The 23,760-nt window shown below is 45.1% G+C and overlaps 1 protein-coding gene across 4 annotated transcripts in view; it reads right to left on the bottom strand.

The window, feature by feature from the left end:
• The window catches only part of PALD1 (phosphatase domain containing paladin 1), a 192,362-nt gene that overhangs the window by 80,737 nt on the left and 87,865 nt on the right, over positions 1-23,760 (bottom strand). For all 4 annotated transcript variants that reach the window (XM_075130902.1, XM_075130900.1, XM_048859541.2 and 1 more), the window contains exons 11-16: positions 9,405-9,500; positions 8,523-8,657; positions 7,884-8,000; positions 7,557-7,736; positions 3,583-3,780; positions 1,544-1,684 (exon numbers count right to left, since the gene is read on the bottom strand). In XM_075130902.1, coding sequence (XP_074987003.1) covers positions 1,544-1,684; positions 3,583-3,780; positions 7,557-7,736; positions 7,884-8,000; positions 8,523-8,657; positions 9,405-9,500 — 867 coding nt within the window. The remainder of the gene's footprint in view (positions 1-1,543; positions 1,685-3,582; positions 3,781-7,556; positions 7,737-7,883; positions 8,001-8,522; positions 8,658-9,404; positions 9,501-23,760) is intronic.

Consider the following 23,760-nt stretch of genomic DNA (forward strand, 5'->3'; position numbering starts at 1 on the left):
TTGGACAAGTCACTGAACTTTTGTGCCTCAGTTTCCTGCTCTGTAAAAAGAGACTACTTCATGAGGTGAACGTGACTTAATTCCTTAATGTTTACAAAGCACAGTACAATGCCTTTGATGGAAGGTGCTGAAGAATTGCCAAAAATAACAACAACAATGTCCTACTAGCTGTTGTTCTTAATCTTCTTTGCTGGCTACATCTAAGAAAGGATTAATAACAGGGAGATGTCCTTGTAATCCAAAGAGTGCTACAAAGCAAGAAGATACACACTGGGAGTGCAGTGACTGTGAGAAAATGCCACAGACTTTAATGCACACAGCAGTTGCTCATAACAAGGAGATGTTTCCACAATTCAAAGCCACACCCAAGGTCATTTAAAAACACTGATCCACATTTCTCATTGGAAAAAAACCCCGCTAACATTGCAAGCTGCAGCAGAACTCCTTGGTGACACTGCTCATGCAGCTGACAACCTCCAGCTCCACTACTAGGACATGCCCCAGACTAGCCCCAGCAGTGTAGAGCTCAAGGAAACAGACTTGTCAGATCTGGAAGTGATGTAATGAAGCAGGAATTGGTGGATAATCTGTTCCATCACTTAAGTGGCCACACTCACAGCAAAAATGAAAACTCTTTGGTTTGCTCAGCAGCAATGTAGTTTAAACAACCTTATTAGAGGCCTTATTCCACTCTATGGGCATGGCTACACTTGCAGATGTCGAGCGCTGTGAGTTAAACCAGCCCTTGGAGAGTTCAGTAGGGAAAGCGCTGCAGTGTGTCCACACTGTCCGATTCAAGCGCACGGGCGTGGTCACATTAGCAACTCTTGCAATGCCACAGAGAGCTGTGCATTGTGGTAGCTATCCCAGCGTGCAAGTGGCTGCAACGTGCTTTTCAAATGGGGGGTGGGGTGGAGTGTGACAGGGAGTGTGTTGTGTGTATGTGAGGGAAGAGAGAGCGGGCTTTTGGGGAACTGAGAGCGTGTCAGCGTGTTGTCTTGTAAGTTCAGTCATAGCAAGCAGCATTCCACACAAATGGCTGCTTTGTCCCGGCGCAGATAAGCATGCCGGCTATCAGAAACAGAGCTTTGAAAGGGCATATCCGCATTCCTGCAGCCAAATTCAAAACAATGACAAAAGTGGCCACTTGATTTAAGGGGATTATGGGATGTTTCCGGAGGCCAATCAGAGCGCAGTAATGCAACACCTCGTTCACACTGACGCTGGGACATTTCAGCCGAGGCGTAGCAAGCGTTATGCTTCTTGCGGAGGTGGATTACCAGAAGCGCTCCAGCTGCAGAGTGCAGGCGCTCTAAGTGGCTTGCCAGTGTGGACAGGTCGTGAGTTAGGGCACCTGGGACTGCTTTAATGTGCTCTAACTTGCAAGTGTGGCCAAGCCCTAAGGCTCCTGCTGAGGTTCCAGCACAGCCCTCTTTCATTGCTCACAAGGCTAGGGTTGGGTGTTTAGGGATTCATTCCTCGGAGCTTCCTTTGTTCTAAACCCTCCTTAGAACAAGAGACCCATCCCTGGGCTAATACCTACATTGAAATGCCAGAGCGTGAGGACAGCAATAACCATGGCTGTGGTGGTTCTCCCTCTGCCACTATGGCAGTTGAACACAAAGGCCGTGTGAGAGTCCTCAGCTAGCGCGCTCTTCATTGCGTCCAACAGCCGATCTATATCCTGAAAATGAACAACAAAAAGAATTAAATACAGACTTTCCCTGCTTGGTGTGACTCATGGATTCTGTCATCCCCCCACCCCCTCCATGGATTAATAGAACTGTATCTGGCTTTCTGTAGTGCCTTTTACTTTCCAGGTAACCCAAAGGGTGCTACAAAGCAAGAAGATACACACTGGGACTACAGTGACTGTGTGTGAAAATGCCACAGAGTTTGATGCATTCAGCAGTTGCTCATACTCAGCCATACCAGAGAGGGAATATTGGCCTAAGCAAAGGCGTAACCCCCTATTTCTTGCAGAAAGTGCCATGGCATCTTTAACTTGAATCTGAATGGCAGCACAGTGCACTGCAGTGACAGCAGTTAGGGAAGATCCTTACTCCTAATGTGGAACTTGAATACTCTAGTCCAGATTTAAGAGGGACATCACTGAGTCTCTGTGAGACCTCCATTTAATCCTACACCGTGATATGTTGTGAACCAGCAGCATTCACCTGCACAACCTGTGATTGGCCAACTTTTTTCCCCTGAGGTGTTGAAAAGCAGCTGTTCCCCGTCTTTCTCAGGTACTCCTAATGGGTCTATCACCAGGGTATAAGGCACCATCTACATTACAGTGTTACTGTAGGTCTTAAAGTTTCTCCTCCCAAGGAAGAATAGTGTGTGATTATACCAAATCCAGACTAACTGATCTTAAATCCCTCAGTTTCTGCAGCTGTAAAGAAATACGCATCTCTCTGTGGCTATCCCAAGGTGATCCGTTTTCACTCTAGTGAAAATGCAAATAGGAAATCTCTCTAGGATAATGCTAATTACAGTTCTCTTAATTTCTTTTGCATTGACATAAGATGTTTAGGATAAACAGAAATGCAAAGGAAAGTCTGAGATTAACAACTGTAGGTGCAAATCTATAATTGCAGGTTGAGACCAGCAGATGGCAATAACACACTTACAATAAACATGACTGAAAAGTGATCCTGATTCTATCAATGCTTATATAAATGCGTTCAGACCTGTAAAACTAAAGAAATGAAATTTCATGGACAAAAGCATCCGAGATCCCCGCATGGGCCAAATGACTAGAATACGGATCAGTGACTCTTAGGCTAGGAGGTGTCTCTGGTGTACTGGAGAGGATTCAGCAATTGTAAGCAACTGCACAGCTTCCCTAGAGGAGCACACACCAAATCTCCTCTTCACAAGTCTATAAAACTGTGCAGGAACGCAAGCAGTACACACAACCCAGGGCTGCAGAGCATCTCATTCTGGCCAGGATTGTCCCAGAGTTACAGTACCAGACATCATGCTAGGGATTGCAATCATGCTGCCTTTGTTTTTTCAAAAGCAATGTCAGCCACCAGGCACTGAGGACCACAATGGTGAACAGACAGGAGACTGGTAACTTGCCTCATCCACTTCTCTGGAGTACAAACACAGGGAAAGAAAGAAAATGGAGCAGTCAGATTCAGCAACCATACACCTAGCACAGCATCAGCTCCGCAATCCTCTAGGGAAAGAGTCTGCAGTGCCTTAAGGTGAGGGAAAGGGAGGAGCCAGAAGAGAGGAAAGCAACTGCAGGGCGAAATGGAAAAGGAAGTGAGAGACAGACAGACAGACAATTTAGGGCAAAAAGAAGAGAGAACATCAATTTGGAGGGGGGGAAACCAGAAGAGAAAGTCAAACCGGGAAGGAAGCGGAGTATCAGTTTGGTCATAGGGAGAAAGATATCATAAATTGGGAGGGGAAGGGAGAGAGAAGAGCTGACCTACCCACGCACCACCTTTTGAAAGTGGTGGGGTAGAATGTCTTCAGGAGATCCTCACTGAAGGCATTCACCATGGCCCCTTCAGGGGAGTTTTGATGTTGAAACTAAGGAATAGCTTCTAGCTCCTCCATTACCTGCTCCTTGGGAGCACAAAAGTCTGGGATTGGGATTCGTTTGTAGACCAGCCCCTGGCATGTGCTCTTGTGCTGATTAAGTATCTCCTGTGTGGTCAGGCAACTCTTAAACATCTTCATCTGCTTCTCCTGTTCCAGATACACCTCCAGCCACTTCTGGGACTTTAGCAAGTCATTCTTCAAGGTAGACTCTAATTTCTGCAGGGGAGAGACAAAGAAACTGAACAAGACTCCTTTACTGTATGGACACTTAACATAAGTTTTCAGAATCTTTCTTCCTTTTTCACCCTAAAAGGAAATTTTTATTTCCCCATAAATTTGTAGGTGAACTTAGGACTCAGGGAAGCGAGGAACTAATGCCAGGCATAGTGCAAAACCACAGTTTGGAAACTTAACACACACAGCTCTGCTAATATGCCTTAGACAGATCTACAACAACCCTGGTCTAGACCTCTCCCAAAGACTCTGCCAATGAGGTAGGAATGTATGATACTTTGTTAATCATCTAAGATGCCCAGACAAACACAAATTCACATGCTTCTATCGCCCACCTTGACTCTGACCTTTCAGGGTTTTTTTTTACTGTCATTAATCTCGAGAGGAAAAGGAGTCAAGGACTGACCCCTTTTCCTCTCATCTCCCAGGGGTACAAATGTGCCCATAATCTCTTCTGCAACATCACTCGTACACAGCTTCTGCCTCTGTTGAAATCCTGATCCACATCTTCATTGTTGCCTGACAACTCCCTTCAAGTTCTGTATGGCCGACCCAAGTTCCAACTCTTCAAGCTCCCACATGTTCAAAATGCTACTGCCCACCTTCTGTTTTGTACAAAGAAACAAAACCACATCTGCCCCATGCTTGTACACCTCCACTGATTCTTCATTCATTTCAAGATCCTGTTAAAATTGCCATCCTGATTTTAAAACCCCTCATGGGCTTGCCTAACTCAGGAATCTAGTCTCTCCACACTCCCTTCTCCACACGTCCCACCACACAATCTGACCGCTGTGATGGGGCCACCCTTCTCCTCTAAGTTGTCCTGGCTATCCCTTTTCAAGACCCAGCCAAGAACATCTCTGTTCTCCTTTGCCTAACTGTATTATTTACATGCTCTTACAAGCCACCCTATAAACTCTCCAGGTTGGAGCTGAGTTTTATTCCACATTCTGTAAAATATTATATACATTTAGGGTGCTGTATAAACATTTACTAATAATTTTATTACAACTGCGCTTTTTGTATCAAAGCCACAACGCCCAGGGTCACAGCTGATATAAAATATGTTACGCCACACAAAACTGTATTTGTCATGAGACTGGTTTCCTTCCTCCTTTCTCTTACTTGCCAACATGAAAAGAGAGAGAGTGGGACGGGTGAGCAGAAAGGCAGAAAGGAAAAAAGAAAAAAAGAAAAGAATCGAGAGAGATGAAAAACCTTTGGTCGGTATCCAGAAATTGAAATTCTTTGTGCCAATTGCACAACACCCTGGGGTGGGTGATAAGCAGCAACCCAGGTAGGTGACCAGCTGGGAACGGGGTGAGAGGAAGAGGGGGACTGATGTGGCTCACAGGTCCATGCCCTGCTGTGAAGCATATGGATGGGATATCTTTAAATGCAGTGTCCAGTACGTCAATGTAAATCTCATTTGCTCATGGTCACTTGCCATCTTCAGCTTGGTATACATTAAGGCTGGTGGTATTTTGACTTATTTATTAGCAAACTGAAAACTGTTGTTCTTCCCTCCTCCTGCTCCCCCCGCCATGGTACAGCAATTTGAGAGGGGAAAAATAACCACTCCGTACAGAATTATATTTTAAATATTGAGTTTATACATGCACTATGCAGTAACAAAATCAACTCTCTCTTTTTCTTATATTCTTCATTAGAATAATACTGTGATGTATCCTGAGAACATAGCGTGTTACACAGTAATTACTAAATTTGTGTTATATGCAGTGTTGTAGCTGTGTCAGTCCCAGGATATTAGAGAGACAATGTGGATGAGGTAATGTATCTTTTATTGGACCAACTTCTGTTGGAGAGAGAGAGACACACACTTTCGCACTTACACAGAGCTCTTCAAGTCTGGGAAACTGAGACTTTGTTTACACTGACAACGGCTTTAATGACGAAAGTGCCACTCAGGGGTGTGAAAAAACAGCCCCTGAATGACAGAAGTTTTAACGACAAAGACCGCCAGTGTGGACCGTGCTTCATCAGCAGGAGCGGTCTCACGTCGACGCAGCTACCACCCCTCTTTGAGGGTGGTTTTATTTTGTTGCCAGGACATTGTTGTTGTTCTCTCCCGGCAACAAAGAGCAGCTACACTGCACACCTTACACTGGTGCGGCTGCAGTGGCATAGCTACGCCGTTGCAAGGTGCACATTGTAGATATAACCTAACTCACAAGTGTGGCTGCTAAATACAAGATTTGAACAGATTGTTTAGCATAAGTGGTTAACACATATTTCAAGGGACCATTCAAGATGAAGTGGCCCTTTAAGCACCCTTGAAATGTGTTACCTACTTATGCTAAACAATCTGTTCAAATCTTGTATTTAGCAGCGACACTGAGGCCTTGTCTACACTACCAAGTTTTGTCAACAAAACTTTGTCAACACCCAAAAGTCGACAAAACAAAAATCGCCAAAGGGTGTTCACACTTGCTCCCTCTGTCGACAGATCATGTCCAGATTGGGGGCACCATCACTGACAGTGTGAGCAATGCGCTGTGGGTATGTATCCCACAGTGCAGTGCTGTGGGAAGGTGGAGCTGATCGCTGCGCATCTTGGGATTCCCTCAGCCTCCTCAGCTGCTGGGAGCGGCATCGTGAGTAGCTCTGTGAGCTCTCTGTGCTGAGGAATGTCAAAGCAGCCCAGCAGGCTCTCCTCAGCCCCACCCCCATCCCACAACAGCAGTCTGCCTGCCACTGTGTTCCTAGTGCCGGGCAGAACAGGAGCATTCCAATGATTTCCTCTTTGTCCCCCAAAGGGAGCAGCACACTCAGCTGTCAGATATTTCCTGGAGCTTTGAAAGGGGAGGGGTGCACGCCTGCAAGGCAGCAGAGATCAAAACGCTGAGCAGAACGATCAGGGCAGGCATTTTGAGACACTGGGAGAAGCCAGTTCTGTCGACAAAACAAACTGTGGCGTCTACACTGGCTCTTCGTCCAAAATAAAGGGAGGGGGGAAAAGAAAAAAAATGTCTCTCATAGGGGTAGAAGTTTTTTGTCGCAGAAACTGGGCATTTTTCCCAACGAAATCGCATTGTGGTGTGTATGCTCTCACTGTTTTGTCTCCAAAAGGCAATTTCTGGCGACAAAACTTGGTAGTGTAGACAAGGCCCGAGTGAGGGCAGGTCTACACACCCATGCAGCTGTGCCACTGTAGAGATTAAGTAAAGACACTCTTACGCTGATGGGAGAGCTTCTCCCTTCAACATAGTTAATTCACCTCCCGAGAGGTGGAAGCTATGTCGACGGGAGAAGCCCTCCTGTCAACATAGCGCTGACTACACCGGGAGATCGTTCATAATAACTACGTCACTCCTGGGCATGGATTTTTCACAACCTTGAGTGATGTAGTTATACCGATATAGATTTGCAGTGTAGACCTGGCCTTAGTTTCCCAGACCTGAAGAAGAGCTCTGTGTAAGCTCCAAAGCTTGTCTCTCTCACCAACAGAGGCTGGTCCAATAAAAGATATCCCCTCACCTGCCTTGGCTTAGAGAATCTGTGGTAGTTACTCAAGTATTACTACCATGTAGTATTTGCTTTGTAACCACAAAGCAGTTACATATATGCCAATGAAAATAAAGCAATACAAGCTGCTTGCGCAAAATGTTACAGGACCAAAATAGCACCAAGACATTTCCTAGTGCCTGCTTCACTGCATTAAGCCCTCCAGTAGCAGTGGAGACTACCACCAAGAACAGGAAAGGCAGAAGGTGAAGAAGGTGCTGAGTGTTCACCTCTAGTTGTTCAGGTGATGTAACAGGCACCGTAATCTGTTGTTCCAGGTTCCCGGGTTCCCGGAGGGTGTAGATTTGTTCATTCCCTTCCAGCACCACTTCTTCACGGAGGTTTATCCATGTGATGTGGGAGTACTTCCTCTTTGCATCAGTTAGGTAGCTTAGCACACTTCCAATGGCCTATGGGAAATGGAAACAAAATGAACCCCCCCCCCCAGAACATACATGTTTCAAACTGACCTGCACTGGGCACAACCCAGAAGGTTTCAGTCCTGCACTCTGGTCACCTCCCCCTGTGCCAGAATCTCCACCACGCTGCATTCTTACCTTGGAGTTGGGTTGTGCCATCCCATACACAGGCATCTTGGGGACCCTCCGGAAGTTAGCTACCCTCATTTCCTTGACGGTGCTGAGCACATCTGGGGAGAAACGCTCATCCACCACCTGCAGCAGAACAAAATCAGAGTAAGCTGGAGCCACAACTTAGATGAAAGCCACATTTCCACTCTCTTGGTTCAGCTGGCACCTTTGCCATCACAGGTCTTCCCAGACAGACTCTCCCAGCTGGTCACTCCCCAGGTCAGAGTGGCACTGAATGGTAAAACAACCACCTCCACCAAGAGACTCCCACTCCCCTTCAAACGCTGCCCAGGGCACTGCAATGTGCACGTCTGACACAAGGGTCAGAATGGGATCGAAGTCACAGAGTCAGGCTCGAGATTTCAAACACTCCAATGCTGAGGGGCACATAGGGCTCAAGGGCTCCGGTTTGGCCCCATCAGAGTGAATTTTCACTGTAAGCTTATGGAAGCATGGTTGGTTTTTTTTTTTTCCCCCTGAAGAGTGTTTGGTTCTGATACACTGTATGTGGCTCTAGAGAGGCTGCAATAAGCCTCACATGCCTATTGTATTACCCGTGCCCTGAAAAGGATGGGATCTGCAAGAAGATTTAAGGAGCTCACTCACTAGCACTCGTGTCCCCTTTGTTATCAGTTCCCCCGTCACTGTGAGCTCCGACAGGTTCATGTTCATCTGCAGCCTGTAAAGCTCTGGGTGCCCACACCTCCATCTGCTGAAGTTGAGGGCAAAGGCCAAGGGGTACTATCATGGAGAGAGAGAGACAGAGAGATGCTTTGTTCAGGAACAGATAAATGCAAGCACTGTGCTACACATACATCTTACAGGAACAGCAACCTTACAGGGCAATCCTTACAAGCAGTTCAGAAAAGGGTTGAAAGCTCACTGCTTTTTTAAAAATCCCATTTCAGAGCTTCGCACAACCTGGCCCTGATATTCGCCTTCCTATTCCAGTCCAAAGCCTCAGGCTCATAGTGATACCATACTCTCCAGTGGTTTTGTGATGTGGACAAATAAGAGACAAAGTAAAGGTTTTCAAACCACTTTCACTCGAAAATTGCCAAGATTTGATTCCATGCTCCACAGGTGAAAAGCTGATATAACAGTTCACTGAGTCACCACTTGGTACCTGGGGTTCCTTCCTCGGGGAGACAAAAGGGGACTGTTTTCTCAGGGAACGTCATGTACCATACACACAGTATATAGTGGGAGAGGGGCTTGGGCCTCCATTACCATTACCCCAGCTCCTAACTGGATTTTACTCATAGTAGTCCATTAGAACTCTACCTCCAAACATAAAACCAAGAGCATCTGAAGACACCATGAGGAGGGCAAAATCAATGTCTGGAAAGTGGCAGAAGCTGGGCTTTCCAGCATCCAGCCCATCAGCATACATGTTTGTTTCCACCCCCAGTAGAGCTGCTGAAATGAAGTACTGGGGTGAGGGGGCATAGGGGCAGGCTTCACAAGGAGAATGGGGAGAACACTCACCTGTTCATGAAGGTAGTAGTTGAAAGCAATCAAGTAGAAATAGCGCTCAAGGCTCTGCAAAGTCCTTTGAAGGAAATACTCTTTGGTGCTGCTCCCCTGGAATAAACCATAACAATGGCATTTGTGAGAGACTACAGGAGATAGAGCCCATTCAATATGAACTGCAGATTTTAAACATGACCCAAACCCTAAGACCAATGCAGAGTCTGAGTCTATGAAATGTGTCTCTCCATAAGCTGTTTGCCTTCAAGGATGGAAGATCACTTTACGCTTGTTGCTGTTTGTCTAGAAGAGAAAACCCAGTAACATGCAAACACTGGCCCATCTCAGAGACCCTATCTGAGAATGATTAAGACTTACGGCTAAGCATGCAATGTTGGACAGGATACTTGAATAGCATATTGCCTAATGTTCCTGCATAGCTTGGGCTCTGGACACAGCAGGAGCCTTTCCAACTGGATTCGAACTGGTTTGCTATCCTCCATTTAGTCTGGGGTAATGCAATATCCAAATGTTAGCATGTGACTTAAAACTTTGCAAACCAGCTATAAGAAAGAGGGGTTGTGGTGAGCTCCAGTCCTGACACCTTCCTGGGCACATGGCTTGCAGCTAACAAGTTCAGACACTGACATCTTCTTGTGGGCATGGGTTGATGAAAAGTGAGTGAGAGACGGCCAAGGCTATGCCATAGGGGTAACAATGTCATACAATATAATGCAAGCATGGTGCCTGTCTAGTGGTGTTTGCTATCATATTTGGTGAGTTTATTTCTGTCATAAATATAAAGGGAAGGGTAAACCCCTTTGAAATCCCTCCTGGCCAGGGGAAAGCTCCTCTCACCTGTAAAGGGTTAAGAAGCTAAAGGTAACCTCGCTGGCACCTGACCAAAATGACCAATGAGGAGACAAGATACTTTCAAAAGCTGGGAGGAGGGAGAGAAACAAAGGGTCGGTGTGTCTGTCTATATTCTGTCTTTGCCGGGGATAGACCAGGAATAGAGTCTTAGAACTTTTAGTAAGTAATCTAGCTAGGTACGTGTTAGATTATGATTTCTTTAAATGGCTGAGAAAAGAACTGTACTGAATAGAATAAGTATTTCTGTCTGTGTATCTTTTTGGGGGAAACTTAAGGTTTTGCCTAGAGGGGTTCTCTATGTTTTGAATCTACTTGATGATCACTTTAGATAAGCTATTACCAGCAGGAGAGTGGGGTGGGAGGAGGTATTGTTTCATGGTCTCTGTGTATATAATGTCCTCTGCAGTTTCCACAGTATGCATCCGATGAAGTAAGCTGTAGCTCACGAAAGCTCATGCTCAAATAAATTGGTTAGTCTCTAAGGTGCCACAAGTACTCCTTTTCTTTTTGTTTTGAATCTAATTACCCTGTAATTACCATCCTGATTTTACAAGGGGGATTTCTTTATTTCTATTTACTTCTATTTTTATTAAAAGTCTTCTTGTAAGAAAACTGAATGCTTTTTCATTGTTCTCAGATCCAAGGGTTTGGGTCTGTGGTCACCTATGCAAATTGGTGAGGCTTTTTATCCAACATTTCCCAGGAAAGGGGGGGTGCAAGTGTTGGGAGGATTGTTCATTGTTCTTAAGATCCAAGGGTCTGGGTCTGTAGTCACCTAGGCAAATTGGTGAGGCTTTTTACCAAATCTTGTCCAAGAAGTGGGGTGCAAGGTTTTGGGAAGTATTTTGGGGGGAAAGACGTGTCCAAACAGCTCTTCCCCAGTAACCAGTATTAGTTTGGTGGTGGTAGCGGCCAATCCAAGGACAAAGGGTGGAATATTTTGTACCTTGGGGAAGTTTTGACCTAAGCTGGTAAAGATAAGCTTAGGAGGTTTTTCATGCAGGTCCCCACATCTGTACTCTAGAGTTCAGAGTGGGGGAGGAACCTTGACATGGTGGCAGAGTGGTGGGATTAACCTGAAATCATTCTGAGATCCAGTTGAGATTTTTTGAACTAGAAATACAGATTTTAAAAAAGGAAAATTTTTTTTTCCTTTGGAAAGGAAGTCCACAAAGCAGCTGAAAGTGAAAGCAGCTTGTTTTTCTCTGCTTTGTGGCCAAGCAGAGACAAAAGGGGATTATCTTTGTGAATTGCAGGTTTTCTTTGCCTGGAGGCAGGGTACTTAACTCCTGCAGGGAAATTCACAGTCTTCCAACCCAGAGTTTTTTTTTCCCTAAAAGTAAATGGGGGGGGGGGGGTGTTCTACCCATTTGCCTGGAGACAAAAGTGGCAGGGGTTTTTTTTTAGGATTTTGATTTTTTACAAGGAGCACAAGTTTAAAAAGTATTTTTTTTTCCTTTGGGCTGCTGGTAAGCAGATTTCCAAGTAGTTGGAGGTTATTTGCTTTGATTTGGGCCCAGAGCAGAGACAAGGGAATTGTCTTTTTCTGTAGGCTGACAATCACTATCAGAGAATAGGTATTCTATTCCAGCACAGCAAAATTTTACAGCCAAGTTTTGTTTGTTTATTTCTAAACCTCGGGTGTAAAGTTAGTTAAAAACAGAGAGGTTAGAATGACAAAATCCACGGCTCGACTACAGCTGGAATTAGCCAAATTTCAGGCTGAGGAAAGACAAAGGGAACATGAAAGACAGATAGAACTCATGCGGCTGAAGAAGGAGGAGAAGGAACAAGAAAGGGAGGCAGCGAGAGAGGCAACGAAAGAGGCAGAACAACACCAAGCGGCTGCTCACAGGAGAGCTATGGAAGCAAGGGACAAAGAACTGGAGGAGAAGGAAAAGAGAGGAAGTATGTGGAGGAGATAGAGAAGATAAAGGCTCAGCAGAATATCCCAACAAACCCTAGCAATCCTTCTCCAAGTACCACTTCCCATCCCAGAAAGTTCCCCACCTACAAGGCAGGCGATGATACTGAGGCCTTCCTAGAAAACTTCAAAAGGGCCTGCCTTGGGTACAACATCTCTACTGACCAATACATGGTAGAGCTGAGGCCGCAGCTCAGTGGACCCTTAGCTGAGGTGGCAGCTGAAATGCCTAAAGAACACATGAACAAGTATGAGCTTTCGTGAGCTACAGCTCACTTCATCAGATGTAGCTCACGAAAGCTCATGCTCAAATAAATTGGTTAGTCTCTAAGGTGCCACAAGTACTCCTTTTCTTTTTGCGAATACAGACTAACACGGCTGTTCCTCTGAAACATGAACAAGTATGAACTGTTTAAATCCAAGGCGAGAATCAGAATGGGGATAACACCCGAGCAGTCTCGTCGGAGGTTCAGAGCCCTAAGGTGGAAACCAGACGTGTCATTTACCCGACATGCCTACCACATTGTGAAACATTGGGATGCCTGGATATCAGGAGCAAGTGTTGAATCTCCAGTAAATTTGCCCTTCATAATGCAAATGGAACAATTCTTAGAGGGTGTTCCTGAGGAAATAGAAAGATACATCCTAGATGGGAAGCCCAAAACTGTAATCGAGGCAGGAGAAATTGGAGCCAGATGGGTGGAGGTGGCAGAGAAGAAGAAAACTGGTCGCAGTTGGAGCGGAGACCAGAAGGGACAACCCCAGACCACACCCTATTACCGGGGGCCGCCCAAGGCACCACCTACCTCCCAAAGAACCCTCCAGACCCCTTATCGTCCCACCACCCCATTCTCCAGCAACCCACCTCGCCCCAGTGACCCGTCAGCTGGACGATGTTTTAAATGTAACGAGCTGGGGCATGTAAAGGCCAACTGCCCCAAGAACCCCAACAGATTACAGTTCATTGCACCGGAATCACACCAGAGGTCCGCAGGCCCAGATACCTCCCAGATACCCTTGGAGCGGAGGGAAACTGTGAGTGTGGGCGGGAAGAAAGTCACCGCGTGGAGGGACACCGGAGCACAAGTGTCAGCTATCCATGCTTCCTTAGTGTACCCCAATTTAATCAACCCAGAGATCCAAGTGACGATTCAACCCTTCAAGTCCAACTCTTTCAATTTGCCTACAGCCAAGTTGCCTGTCCAGTACAAGGGCTGGTCAGGAATGTGGACTTTTGCAGTCTATGATGATTATCCCATCCCCATGCTGTTGGGGGAAGACTTGGCCAATCATGTGAAGCAGGCCAAGAGGGTGGGAACTGTCACCCGCAGCCAGGCTAAACAAGCCGTGAGGCCTAGCTCTGTTCCGGAAACTTCTATCAGGACCCGGTCAGAGGTGATGGACCCGGACCCCAGGCCAATGTCTGCAACAGCAGTAGTGGATCCAGTCCCAGAGATCCAGACGGAACCAGTCCCTGAACCGGAACCAGCCGAACAACCAACACCAGACCCAGTGTCAGCACTGAATCCTGTACTTGCAACCTCAACACCAGAGGGCCCCACCGAACCTGAACTGGCAGCAGCCGATAACCCTACACAAGAGGCTCAGCCGGAGCCTAAATCCCAACATAGTGCACCAGCGGAGAGCGGTTCACAGTCAACAGAAACAGCTCCATCCCCTATATCGCTTCCAGAGGGACCAAGCCTAGGTCCACAATCCCATGAGGAACTGATGTCTCCAACATCAAGGGAACAGCTCCAGACCAAACAGGAAGCAGATGAAAGCCTCCAGAGAGCTTGGACGGCGGCACGGAGCAACCCACCGCCTCTCAGCTCTTCTAATCGATCCAGGTTTGTTGTAGAAAGAGGACTTTTATTTAAGGAAACTCTTTCTGGGGGACACCAGGAAGACTGGCATCCTCAGAGCAGTTGGTAGTTCCAACTAAATACCGGGCCAAGCTCTTGAGCTTAGCCCATGATCACCCTAGTGGCCATGCTGGGGTGAACAGGACCAAAGACCGTTTGGGGGGGTCATTCCACTGGGAGGGAATGGGCAAGGATGTTTCTACCTATGTCCGGTCTTGTGAGGTGTGCCAAAGAGTGGGAAAACCCCAAGACCAGGTCAAAGCCCCTCTCCAGCCACTCCCCATCATTGAAGTGCCATTTCAGCGAGTAGCTGTGGATATTCTGGGTCCTTTTCCGAAAAAGACACCCAGAGGGAAGCAGTACATACTGACTTTCATGGATTTTGCCACCCGATGGCCGGAAGCAGTAGCTCTAAGCAACACCAGGGCTAAAAGTGTGTGCCAGGCACTAGCAGACATTTTTGCCAGGGTAGGTTGGCCCTCCGACATCCTCACAGATGCAGGGACTAATTTCCTGGCAGGAACTATGAAAAACCTTTGGGAAGCTCATGGGGTAAATCACTTGGTTGCCACTCCTTACCACCATCAAACAAATGGCATGGTGGAGAAGTTTAATGGAACTTTGGGGGCCATGATACGTAAATTCGTAAATGAGCACTCCAATGATTGGGACCTAGTGTTGCAGCAGTTGCTCTTTGCCTACAGAGCTGTATCACACCCCAGTTTAGGGTTTTCCCCATTTGAACTTGTATATGGCCGTGAGGTTAAGGGGGCATTGCAGTTGGTGAAGCAGCAATGGGAGGGATTTACACCTTCTCCAGGAACTAACATTCTGGACTTTGTAACCAACCTACAAAACACCCTCCGAACCTCTTTAGCCCTTGCTGGAGAAAACTTACAGGATGCTCAAAAAGAGCAAAAAGCCTGGTATGATAAACATGCCAGAGAGCGTTCCTTCAAAGTAGGGGACCAGGTCATGGTCTTAAAGGCGCTCCAGGCCCATAAAATGGAAGCATTGTGGGAAGGGCCATTCACGGTCCAGGAGTGCCTGGGAGCTGTTAATTATCTCATAGCATTCCCCACCTCCAACCGAAAGCCTAAGGTGTACCATATTAATTCTCTAAAGCCCTTTTATTCCAGAGAATTAAAGGTTTGTCAGTTTACAGCCCACGGAGGAGACGACGCTGAGTGGCCTGAAGGTGTCTACTACGAAGGGAAATGTGCTGGTGGTGTGGAAGAGGTGAACCTCTCCATGACCCTTGGGCGTATGCAGTGACAGCAGATCCAGGAGCTGTGCACTAGCTACGCGCCAACGTTCTCAGCCACCCCAGGACTGAATGAACGGGCATACCACTCCATTGACACAGGTAATGCTCACCTAATTAGGGTCCAACCTTACCGGGTGTCTCCTCAAGCTAAAACTCCTATAGAACGGGAGATCCAGGATATGTTACAGATGGGTGTAATCCGCCCCTCTGAAAGTGCATAGGCATCTCCAGTGGTTCTAGTTCCCAAACCAGATGGGGAAATACGTTTTTGCGTGGACTACCGTAAGCTAAATGCTGTAACTCGCCCAGACAACTATCCAATGCCACGCACAGATGAACTATTAGAGAAACTGGGATGGGCCCAGTTCATCTCTACCTCGGACTTAACCAAGGGGTACTGGCAGGTACCGCTAGATGAATCTGCCAAGGAAAGGTCAGCCTTCACCACACATCTCGGGCTGTATGAATTTAATGTACTCCCTTTCGGGCTGTGAAATGCACCCGCCACCTTCCAAAGACTTGTAGATGGTCTCCTAGCAGAATTAGGAGAATATGCAGTCGCCTACTTTGACAATGTGGCCATATTTTCGGATTCCTGGGCAGACCACCTGGAACATCTACAAAAAGTCCTTGAGCGCGTAAGGGAGGCAGGACTAACTGTTAAGTCTAAGAAGTGTCAAATAGGCCTAAACAGAGTGACTTACCTTGGACACCAGGTGGGTCAAGGAACTATCAGCCCCCTACAGGCCAAAGTGGATGCCATCCAAAAGTGGCCTGTCCCAAAGTCAAAGAAACAGGTTCAATCCTTCTTAGGCTTGGCCGGTTATTACAGACGATTTGTACCGCACTACAGCCAAATCGCCGCCCCACTGACAGACCTAACCAAAAAGAAACAGCCAAATGCTGTTCAGTGGACCGAAAAGTGTCAGAAGGCCTTTAACATGCTTAAAGCAACACTCATGTCTGACCCTGTACTAAGGGCCCCAGGCTTTGACAAACCATTCCTAGTAACCACAGATGCGTCCGAGCGTGGTGTGGGAGCAGTTTTAATGCAGAAAGGACCTGATCAAGAGTTCCACCCTGTAGTATTTCTCAGCAAAAAACTGTCTGAGAAGGAAAGCAACTGGTCAGTCACTGAAAAAGAATGTTACGCCATTGTCTACGCTCTGGAAAAGCTACGCCCATATGTTTGGGCCGGCGTTTCCACCTGCAAACCGACCATGCTGCACTGAAGTGGCTTCACACCGTCAAAGAAACTAACAAAAAACTTCTTCGGTGGAGTTTAGCTCTCCAAGATTTTGATTTCGACATCCAACACATCTCAGGAGCTTCTAACAAAGTGGCTGATGCACTCTCCCGTGAAAGTTTCCCAGAATCAACTGGTTAAAATCGTCCTTGAGATGTAGAAAATATTGTTAGTCTTTATGTACTTGGTAGTATATTTAGAGATGCATGTGTCTTATTAATTCTGTTTTTCCTAGAGCTCCAGGAAGAAATCCCAGCCAGTGTTTCACCCTAGCTGAGATTTGGGGGGCGTGTCATAAATATAAAGGGAAAGGTAAACCCCTTTGAAATCCCTCCTGGCCAGGGGAAAGCTCCTCTCACCTGTAAAGGGTTAAGAAGCTAAAGGTAACCTCGCTGGCACCTGACCAAAATGACCAATGAGGAGACAAGATACTTTCAAAAGCTGGAAGGAGGGAGAGAAACAAAGGGTCGGTGTGTCTGTCTATATTCTGTCTTTGCCGGGGATAGACCAGGAATGGAGTCTTAGAACTTTTAGTAAGTAATCTAGCTAGGTATGTGTTAGATTATGATTTCTTTAAATGGCTGAGAAAAGAACTGTGCTGAATAGAATAACTATTTCTGTCTGTGTATCTTTTTGGGGGTAACTTAAGGTTTTGCCTAGAGGGGTTCTCTATGTTTTGAATCTAATTACCCTGTAAGGTATCTACCATCCTGATTTTACAGGGGGGATTTCTTTATTTCTATTTACTTCTATTTTTATTAAAAGTCTTCTTGTAAGAAAACTGAATGCTTTTTCATTGTTCTCAGATCCAAGGGTTTGGGTCTGTGGTCACCTATGCAAATTGGTGAGGCTTTTTATCCAACATTTCCCAGGAAAGGGGGGGTGCAAGTGTTGGGAGGATTGTTCATTGTTCTTAAGATCCAAGGATCTGGGTCTGTAGTCACCTAGGCAAATTGGTGAGGCTTTTTACTAAACCTTGTCCAGGAAGTGGGGTGCAAGGTTTTGGGAAGTATTTTGGGGGGAAAGACGTGTCCAAACAGCTCTTCCCCAGTAACCAGTATTAGTTTGGTGGTGGTAGCGGCCAATCCAAGGACAAAGGGTGGAATATTTTGTACCTTGGGGAAGTTTTGACCTAAGCTGGTAAAGATAAGCTTAGGAGGTTTTTCATGCAGGTCCCCACATCTGTACCCTAGAGTTCAGAGTGGGGGAGGAACCTTGACAATTTCCAATTTGTTTTATTTAATGCTTCTCTCTTCTGTTTGATAATTTGCCAATAAAATCTGCTTTCTTTGAAGTTGACTGGAATTGCATGTGTAGACTTAAGTTGAAGACAAACACTGTTGTGGTGCCTTAAAGACAAACAGTCTGAATTTTGCTATCATCAAAGGCTAAAATCAAGAGTTGGGGGGAAACAGCATGAGCACCCCATGTTAGCCAAACAACTTGAAGGCCATGTTATGGCAATGTTAAGATAAGATGCCTTCTCAAAGCACTTGAAGGTCATGTTTCTTCACACACACACACACACACACCCCAGGATCAACCAGAAGGTCACAAATATTTCATCACTAAGCAGTTAGATTGCAAATCCAGACCCAGGATGTTATGGAAAATGTTTTAACATTTAGCTGTGTATATATAAAGAGATTTCCCTGTAATACTAGGGGAGGGAAGGAGGATTTGGTAAGTGTTACTTGGAAATCTCTAACATTATGTAATTGACTCATGAATATTTACTTATGATCCATGAGATAAATCCAGCCCTCCGTCATTTATCAAGAGACTGAGAAGCGTGCTTACTCTGGAAACTCAAAACAAAGTCTGTAATGGTGGGAATATGCCAGGTTTTCATTGATGTTAATATCAGTATTCGTGCTATTTTTCCCCAGGTATTTATTTTGTTTAATTTTCTTTACCACATTTTTACCTCTGAGATGAATCTCCTAACACACACACCACAAAAAGTTTTTGTTTTCTCTTAGTTTTTTTTATATTACACACAATACCTAGATCCAGCCTGAGGTGACTAGTTTAGCAAAATTCAAAGTAGCTGAGAACTGGATTTCTCAGGGGATTGGTAGCAAAGTCTACAGAGGTTACTTCTGGTTACCAGGTCAAAGCCAGACCAGGTTTGTAATGTTAGAACCTTGTTGCCATCTAATGGATGTTTTAATCTATTTCTTTGTTCACAGGTGTCCAGATCACAAAAGCCAACACTTCATTTGACACAAGTTAACACCCATTCTAGCAGTCTCAGCAGAGATGTGAAGGAGTAAATGAACAACCCTCTCAATCCGTAGAAATGACCTCTCTTGGTCAAGAGTTGAGGCACATTGTCAGCGAGGTTTATGGAAGTATGTTCTGCTGCTGACTGTGCCATACTTATTTTCTGTGCACGAAGGATTTCAGACTTCATTTCTGTGGAGTTAGCACCTTTCAGGAGCTCCAACTTTTTTGGGGTGAGAGAGAGATTTCCTCTGTGTGCCAAAAAGCCCCAAGAAAATGATCAGGCATATGACATCCATTCAGTAAGACCCCATTTCAGCAAAGCCCTTAAGCATATGCTGAAACACCATTGACTGTAATGGAGATATATTGTTTTTCACCAGCTGAGGATCTGGTCCTACATCTACGTATACAAATATCTCCTCCCACCCATCTCTCACTCTCTCTGGTTTCTTTCCTTCCCTCCCTCCCCTTCTGCCCCCAAATGCAGTTCATGTCCAATAAGCAAATTTTCCTGGAGACTTTCCATTGTTTAAAAGTGTTATTGCTACATTTGAACTTCAATTAAACACTCCTCTTGTTTAATTTACAGTAATCCCTGAAGGTTTATTTCCCATTGTCAGTAACGATATATACCAGCCATGTCCCTCCACAGCAAATCACTGCAGTGGGGGCTTGGTATGGGTCTCAGGTAGCTTTAGCTTTTACAAAACAAAAACTGTATCCCCCACATGGGTAAAAAAACCCATCCTCTTGCCCATGTCAAAGACCAAACTAGGAAGAGGAGTTCTCCTTCAAATGCCACCAACCCAAAGAATGGTAAATGGGAGCATTTCAGATTCCAGCTTTCAGTTTCTGAGTTCCAAAGCCCACCTGTCAGCAGGATGTGTCAGCTTTTTCTCTTTAAAACAGCAGAAGAAGAAAGCACTTGATATATAGCTACGGCCAAACTTTCATAAAGTGATATCTACATTGTGCCTGAAACTTAGAAGAACACTCCTGCAACTGTACATGCAAATAGGCATCTATATGCAAAAGAACCTATCTGTGAAGATCCAGTGGGACATATTTTGTGCAGACAGTTCCGGTGCATTTTTCTGAACACTTAGCCCTAATTGGAGGCCCCTTGTCTGGTATAAAAGATCACCTTTGGATCAGCCTGGCTGAGAGACCTCATCAGCAAAGCTGAACACTTGAGGCACCAACTCCCAATGCATGTCTCTTGCTGCCTGGCTAAAAGAGGCTGGGAGAACTTCAGAGGCAGCACATTCAGCCCTTTGGTATGGAGACATACCACATGGCTCAACACTGACTGTGGAAGGTCATGAAGGAGTGATACTGACAGACTTCAAAGGGGGGTCCTATCCAGTCACCCCTTGCTGGAAGAATGGTTGCAAGGACACGAAGCCTTAAGGCTGGGGATATAAAGTGGATGAAAAAGTCAAGCAACCCTCTGGACTCAGAGGGAGATTTCTAACTCTCTGCCCTGAAGCTTAAACATGAATGAAAGATGATCCTCACCTTGCTGTTCTCTCATATTCAGCACTGTGAAGCATCTCCACTGGTTAGCCAAGAACACATGCCAAGAATTACCAGAGAATGCCCACTGAGATAGTGTGTTACTCATGTGCTGTACAACTCCTCTTTGGGCAGTGAAATATTCCAAACTCTCCTAAAAACAAGGGCAGGGGAGTGGGGAGGAGGAAACCGGTATTTCATGAATTCCTGAGAAGACTCACAAAAGTGCCATCAAACACTTTTATTGCTGAATCATAGAAATATGGGGCTGGAAGAGACCTCAAGAGGTCAGCTAGTCCATCTCCCCATGCTGAGACAGGATCCTTACACCAACCCCAACAGGTGTTTGCCTAACCTGTTCTTAAAAATCTCCAATGATGGGGATTCCACTGCCTCCCTTGGAAGCCTATTCCAGAGCTTAACTATAGTTAGAAAGTTTTTCCTAAAATCTACCCTCAATCTTCCTTGCTGAAGATTAAGGCCATTACCTCCAGTGGACAGGAAGAACAGTTGATCACCCTCCTCTTTATAAACAGCCCTTAACACATTTCAAGACTTATGTTCCCCTCTCAGTCTTCTTTTCTCAAGACTAAACAAACATGTCCAGTTTTTCTAACTTTTCCTCACAGATCAGGTTCTCTGGACCATTTATCATTTTTGTTGCTCTTTGTCCATTTTTTTCCAGTGTACTGCCCAAAATGGGACACAATAGTTCAGCTGAGGCCTCATTACTGCCAAGCAGTGTGACAATTACCTGCCATGTTTTCTGTATGACACTTGTTAATACTCCCTAGAATGATGTTAGCCTTTTTTGTAACTGCGTCACATTGTTGACTTATATTCACGAGCCACTATACTCCTGGGTCCTTTTCAGCAGTACGACAACCTAGCCAGTTATTCCCTATTTTGTAGTTGTGCATTTTATTTTTCCTTCCTAAGTGCAGAACTTTGCACTTGTCTTTACTGAATTTCATCTTGCTGATTTCAGACCAATTCTTCAATTTATCAAGGTCATTTTGAATTTAAATACTGTCCTCCAAAGTGCTTGAAGACCCTCCCAGCTTGGTGTCATCCACAAACTATATAAGAATACCCTACCATTATCCAAGTCATTAATGAAAATACTGAAAAGTACCAGACCCAGGACAGACCCCTGCAGAACTTCACGAGACACATCCTCCCAGTTTAGCAGTAAACCACTGACAACTACTCTTTTAGTATGGTCTTTCAACCAGTTGTGGACCCACCTCATAATACTTTCATCTAGACCACATTTCCCCAGTTTGCTTATAAGAATGCCTCACTAAAAATCAAGATATATCACGTCTACTGCTCCCCACATCCAATAAGACAGTAACTCTGTCAGAGAAGGAAATTACATTGGTGTCCATGATTTTTTCTGAACAAATCATGCGGCCTGTTGCTTATCGCCCTATTATCCTCTAGGTGCTTACAAACTGATTGTTTAATCATTTGTTCTGGTATCTTTTGAGGTGTCAAAGTTAGGCTGACTGGTCTAGAATTCCCCAGGGCCTCTTTGTTCCCTTTTTAAAAATAGGTACTATGTATGCTCTTCCCCAGCCTTTTGGGACCACACCATCCTCCATGAGTTCTCAAAGATAATCGCTAATGGTTCCAAGATTGCTTCAGCTACTTCCTTAAGTACCCTAGGAAGAATTTTTGTCAGGCCTTGTCAACTTGAATACATCTAATTTATTCAACATTCTTGAACGCTGTTCTTTCCTTATTCCGGCTTATGATCCTTCTCCCTTGGTATTAATATTAACTGTATTAAGCATCTGGTAATAATCTTTTTAATAAAGACAGAAACAATATAGGCATTAAATACCGCAGCCTTCTTGGTGTCCTCCATCATTAGTTCTGCTTCCCTGCTAAGTAACGGACCTACAATTTCCTTCATCTTTCCCTTCCTCCTAATGTACTCATTCTGCACTTTAGGGCATGTCAACACTTACTAGTAGATCGGCACTGCTGTAATTGATGCAGCAATTGTCAATTTAGCTGGTCTGGTGAAAACATGCTAAATCGATGGGAGAGCACTCTCCCATCAATTTGTGTACTCCACCTCCACAAGAAGCGCAAGTGAAGTCGACGGGAGACGCTCTCCTGTCAACACAGCACAATGTAGCCACTGCGGTAAGTGGATCTAACTATGTCGACTTCAGTTACATTATTCATGGAACTGAAGTTGCGTAAGTTAGATTGCTTTACCGCGGTAGCATAGACCAGCCTTTAGTCTTTCTGATTTTATCCCTACCAGATTGCACTGTTCTTTTGTGCTTAGAAATTTGTCCACGTTTCCACTTTTTATGGAATTCCTTTAATTTTCATGTAATTAAAGAACTCCTGATGGTGCCATATTGGCCTCTTACTATTCTTCCTATCTTTTCTTTGCTATAGGCCAGATGCTCAGTTGCTGTAACTCAGTATAGCTCCATTGATTTCAATGGGTTGATACCAATTTAATCCATGGCACCATGTGCACACTTTAACATTGCCACAAGCAGCACTGATTGGAACATTTGAGCTACTCTGATATCCCTTGCTTTAAATGAGCAATAAAGTGTAAATCTGCTTTGAGCCATTGCCGTTAACTAGTACATGGTATTTGAGGTATGAAATTAAAATGGATGTGAATCCCAATCAAACTGATAGAAAATCAGTCATGCATCACAAGACAATTAACTTCCCTATTAACCAGATCCCTGCCAACCACATGCCGGCTTAGCAGCACCAACTGTTTATTGCAAGTTTTCTTGTCCATTGGATCAAGGATGGGATGACTGGCAGACAGCAGCATCAGTGATAATTAAACCCAAATTAGATACAGTCAGATTCCATTTTACGGATCATTTGGCCTGGCCATTTGAGAGGTTACTTGACTGGTCAGGTCCTAGCTCATGCTCCCTCATGGGCAGAATGAAAACAAACAGCCTATCCTATCCACCCCACTTAGGAAGGTGCGCCTACAAATAGAGGTAGCAGCCAAGGTCCCCAGGGGACAGCCTTATAAAATAAAAAGATAGTCTTCTATAAAGCCTCCCCAAGAAGGATAGAACATGTAGTTTGCTGAAGAGAGGAGGTCTTAAGTGGTGGCATATGCGATAGTGAGTCTCCTCATATGTTGGTATAAATCAGCAATAACACCTCTGAAGTCAATGGAGGAGCACTGGTTTTACACTAATGTGCTATATGGCTCTGATTGTGCTCTCACGTGGTATTTGCCTCCAGCAAGTACTATAATTTCCCATTTCTTGTCAATCGATCGGGAATATTTCAGCAAAAGGAAGAACAGGATGCTTTTTCTTTTTAATTGCATTATATAGGGTTCATCCACATTGCACTGGAGTGGGATGAGAGGGTAAGAGATCAGTCCCAATCAAAAGGTAGCAGAAATGACTTATTCCTAATACCGTAAATTATAAAGCACACCC

This window comes from Caretta caretta, chromosome 7, assembly GCF_965140235.1.
Source record: "Caretta caretta isolate rCarCar2 chromosome 7, rCarCar1.hap1, whole genome shotgun sequence".
NCBI classification, from domain to species: Eukaryota; Metazoa; Chordata; order Testudines; family Cheloniidae; genus Caretta; species Caretta caretta.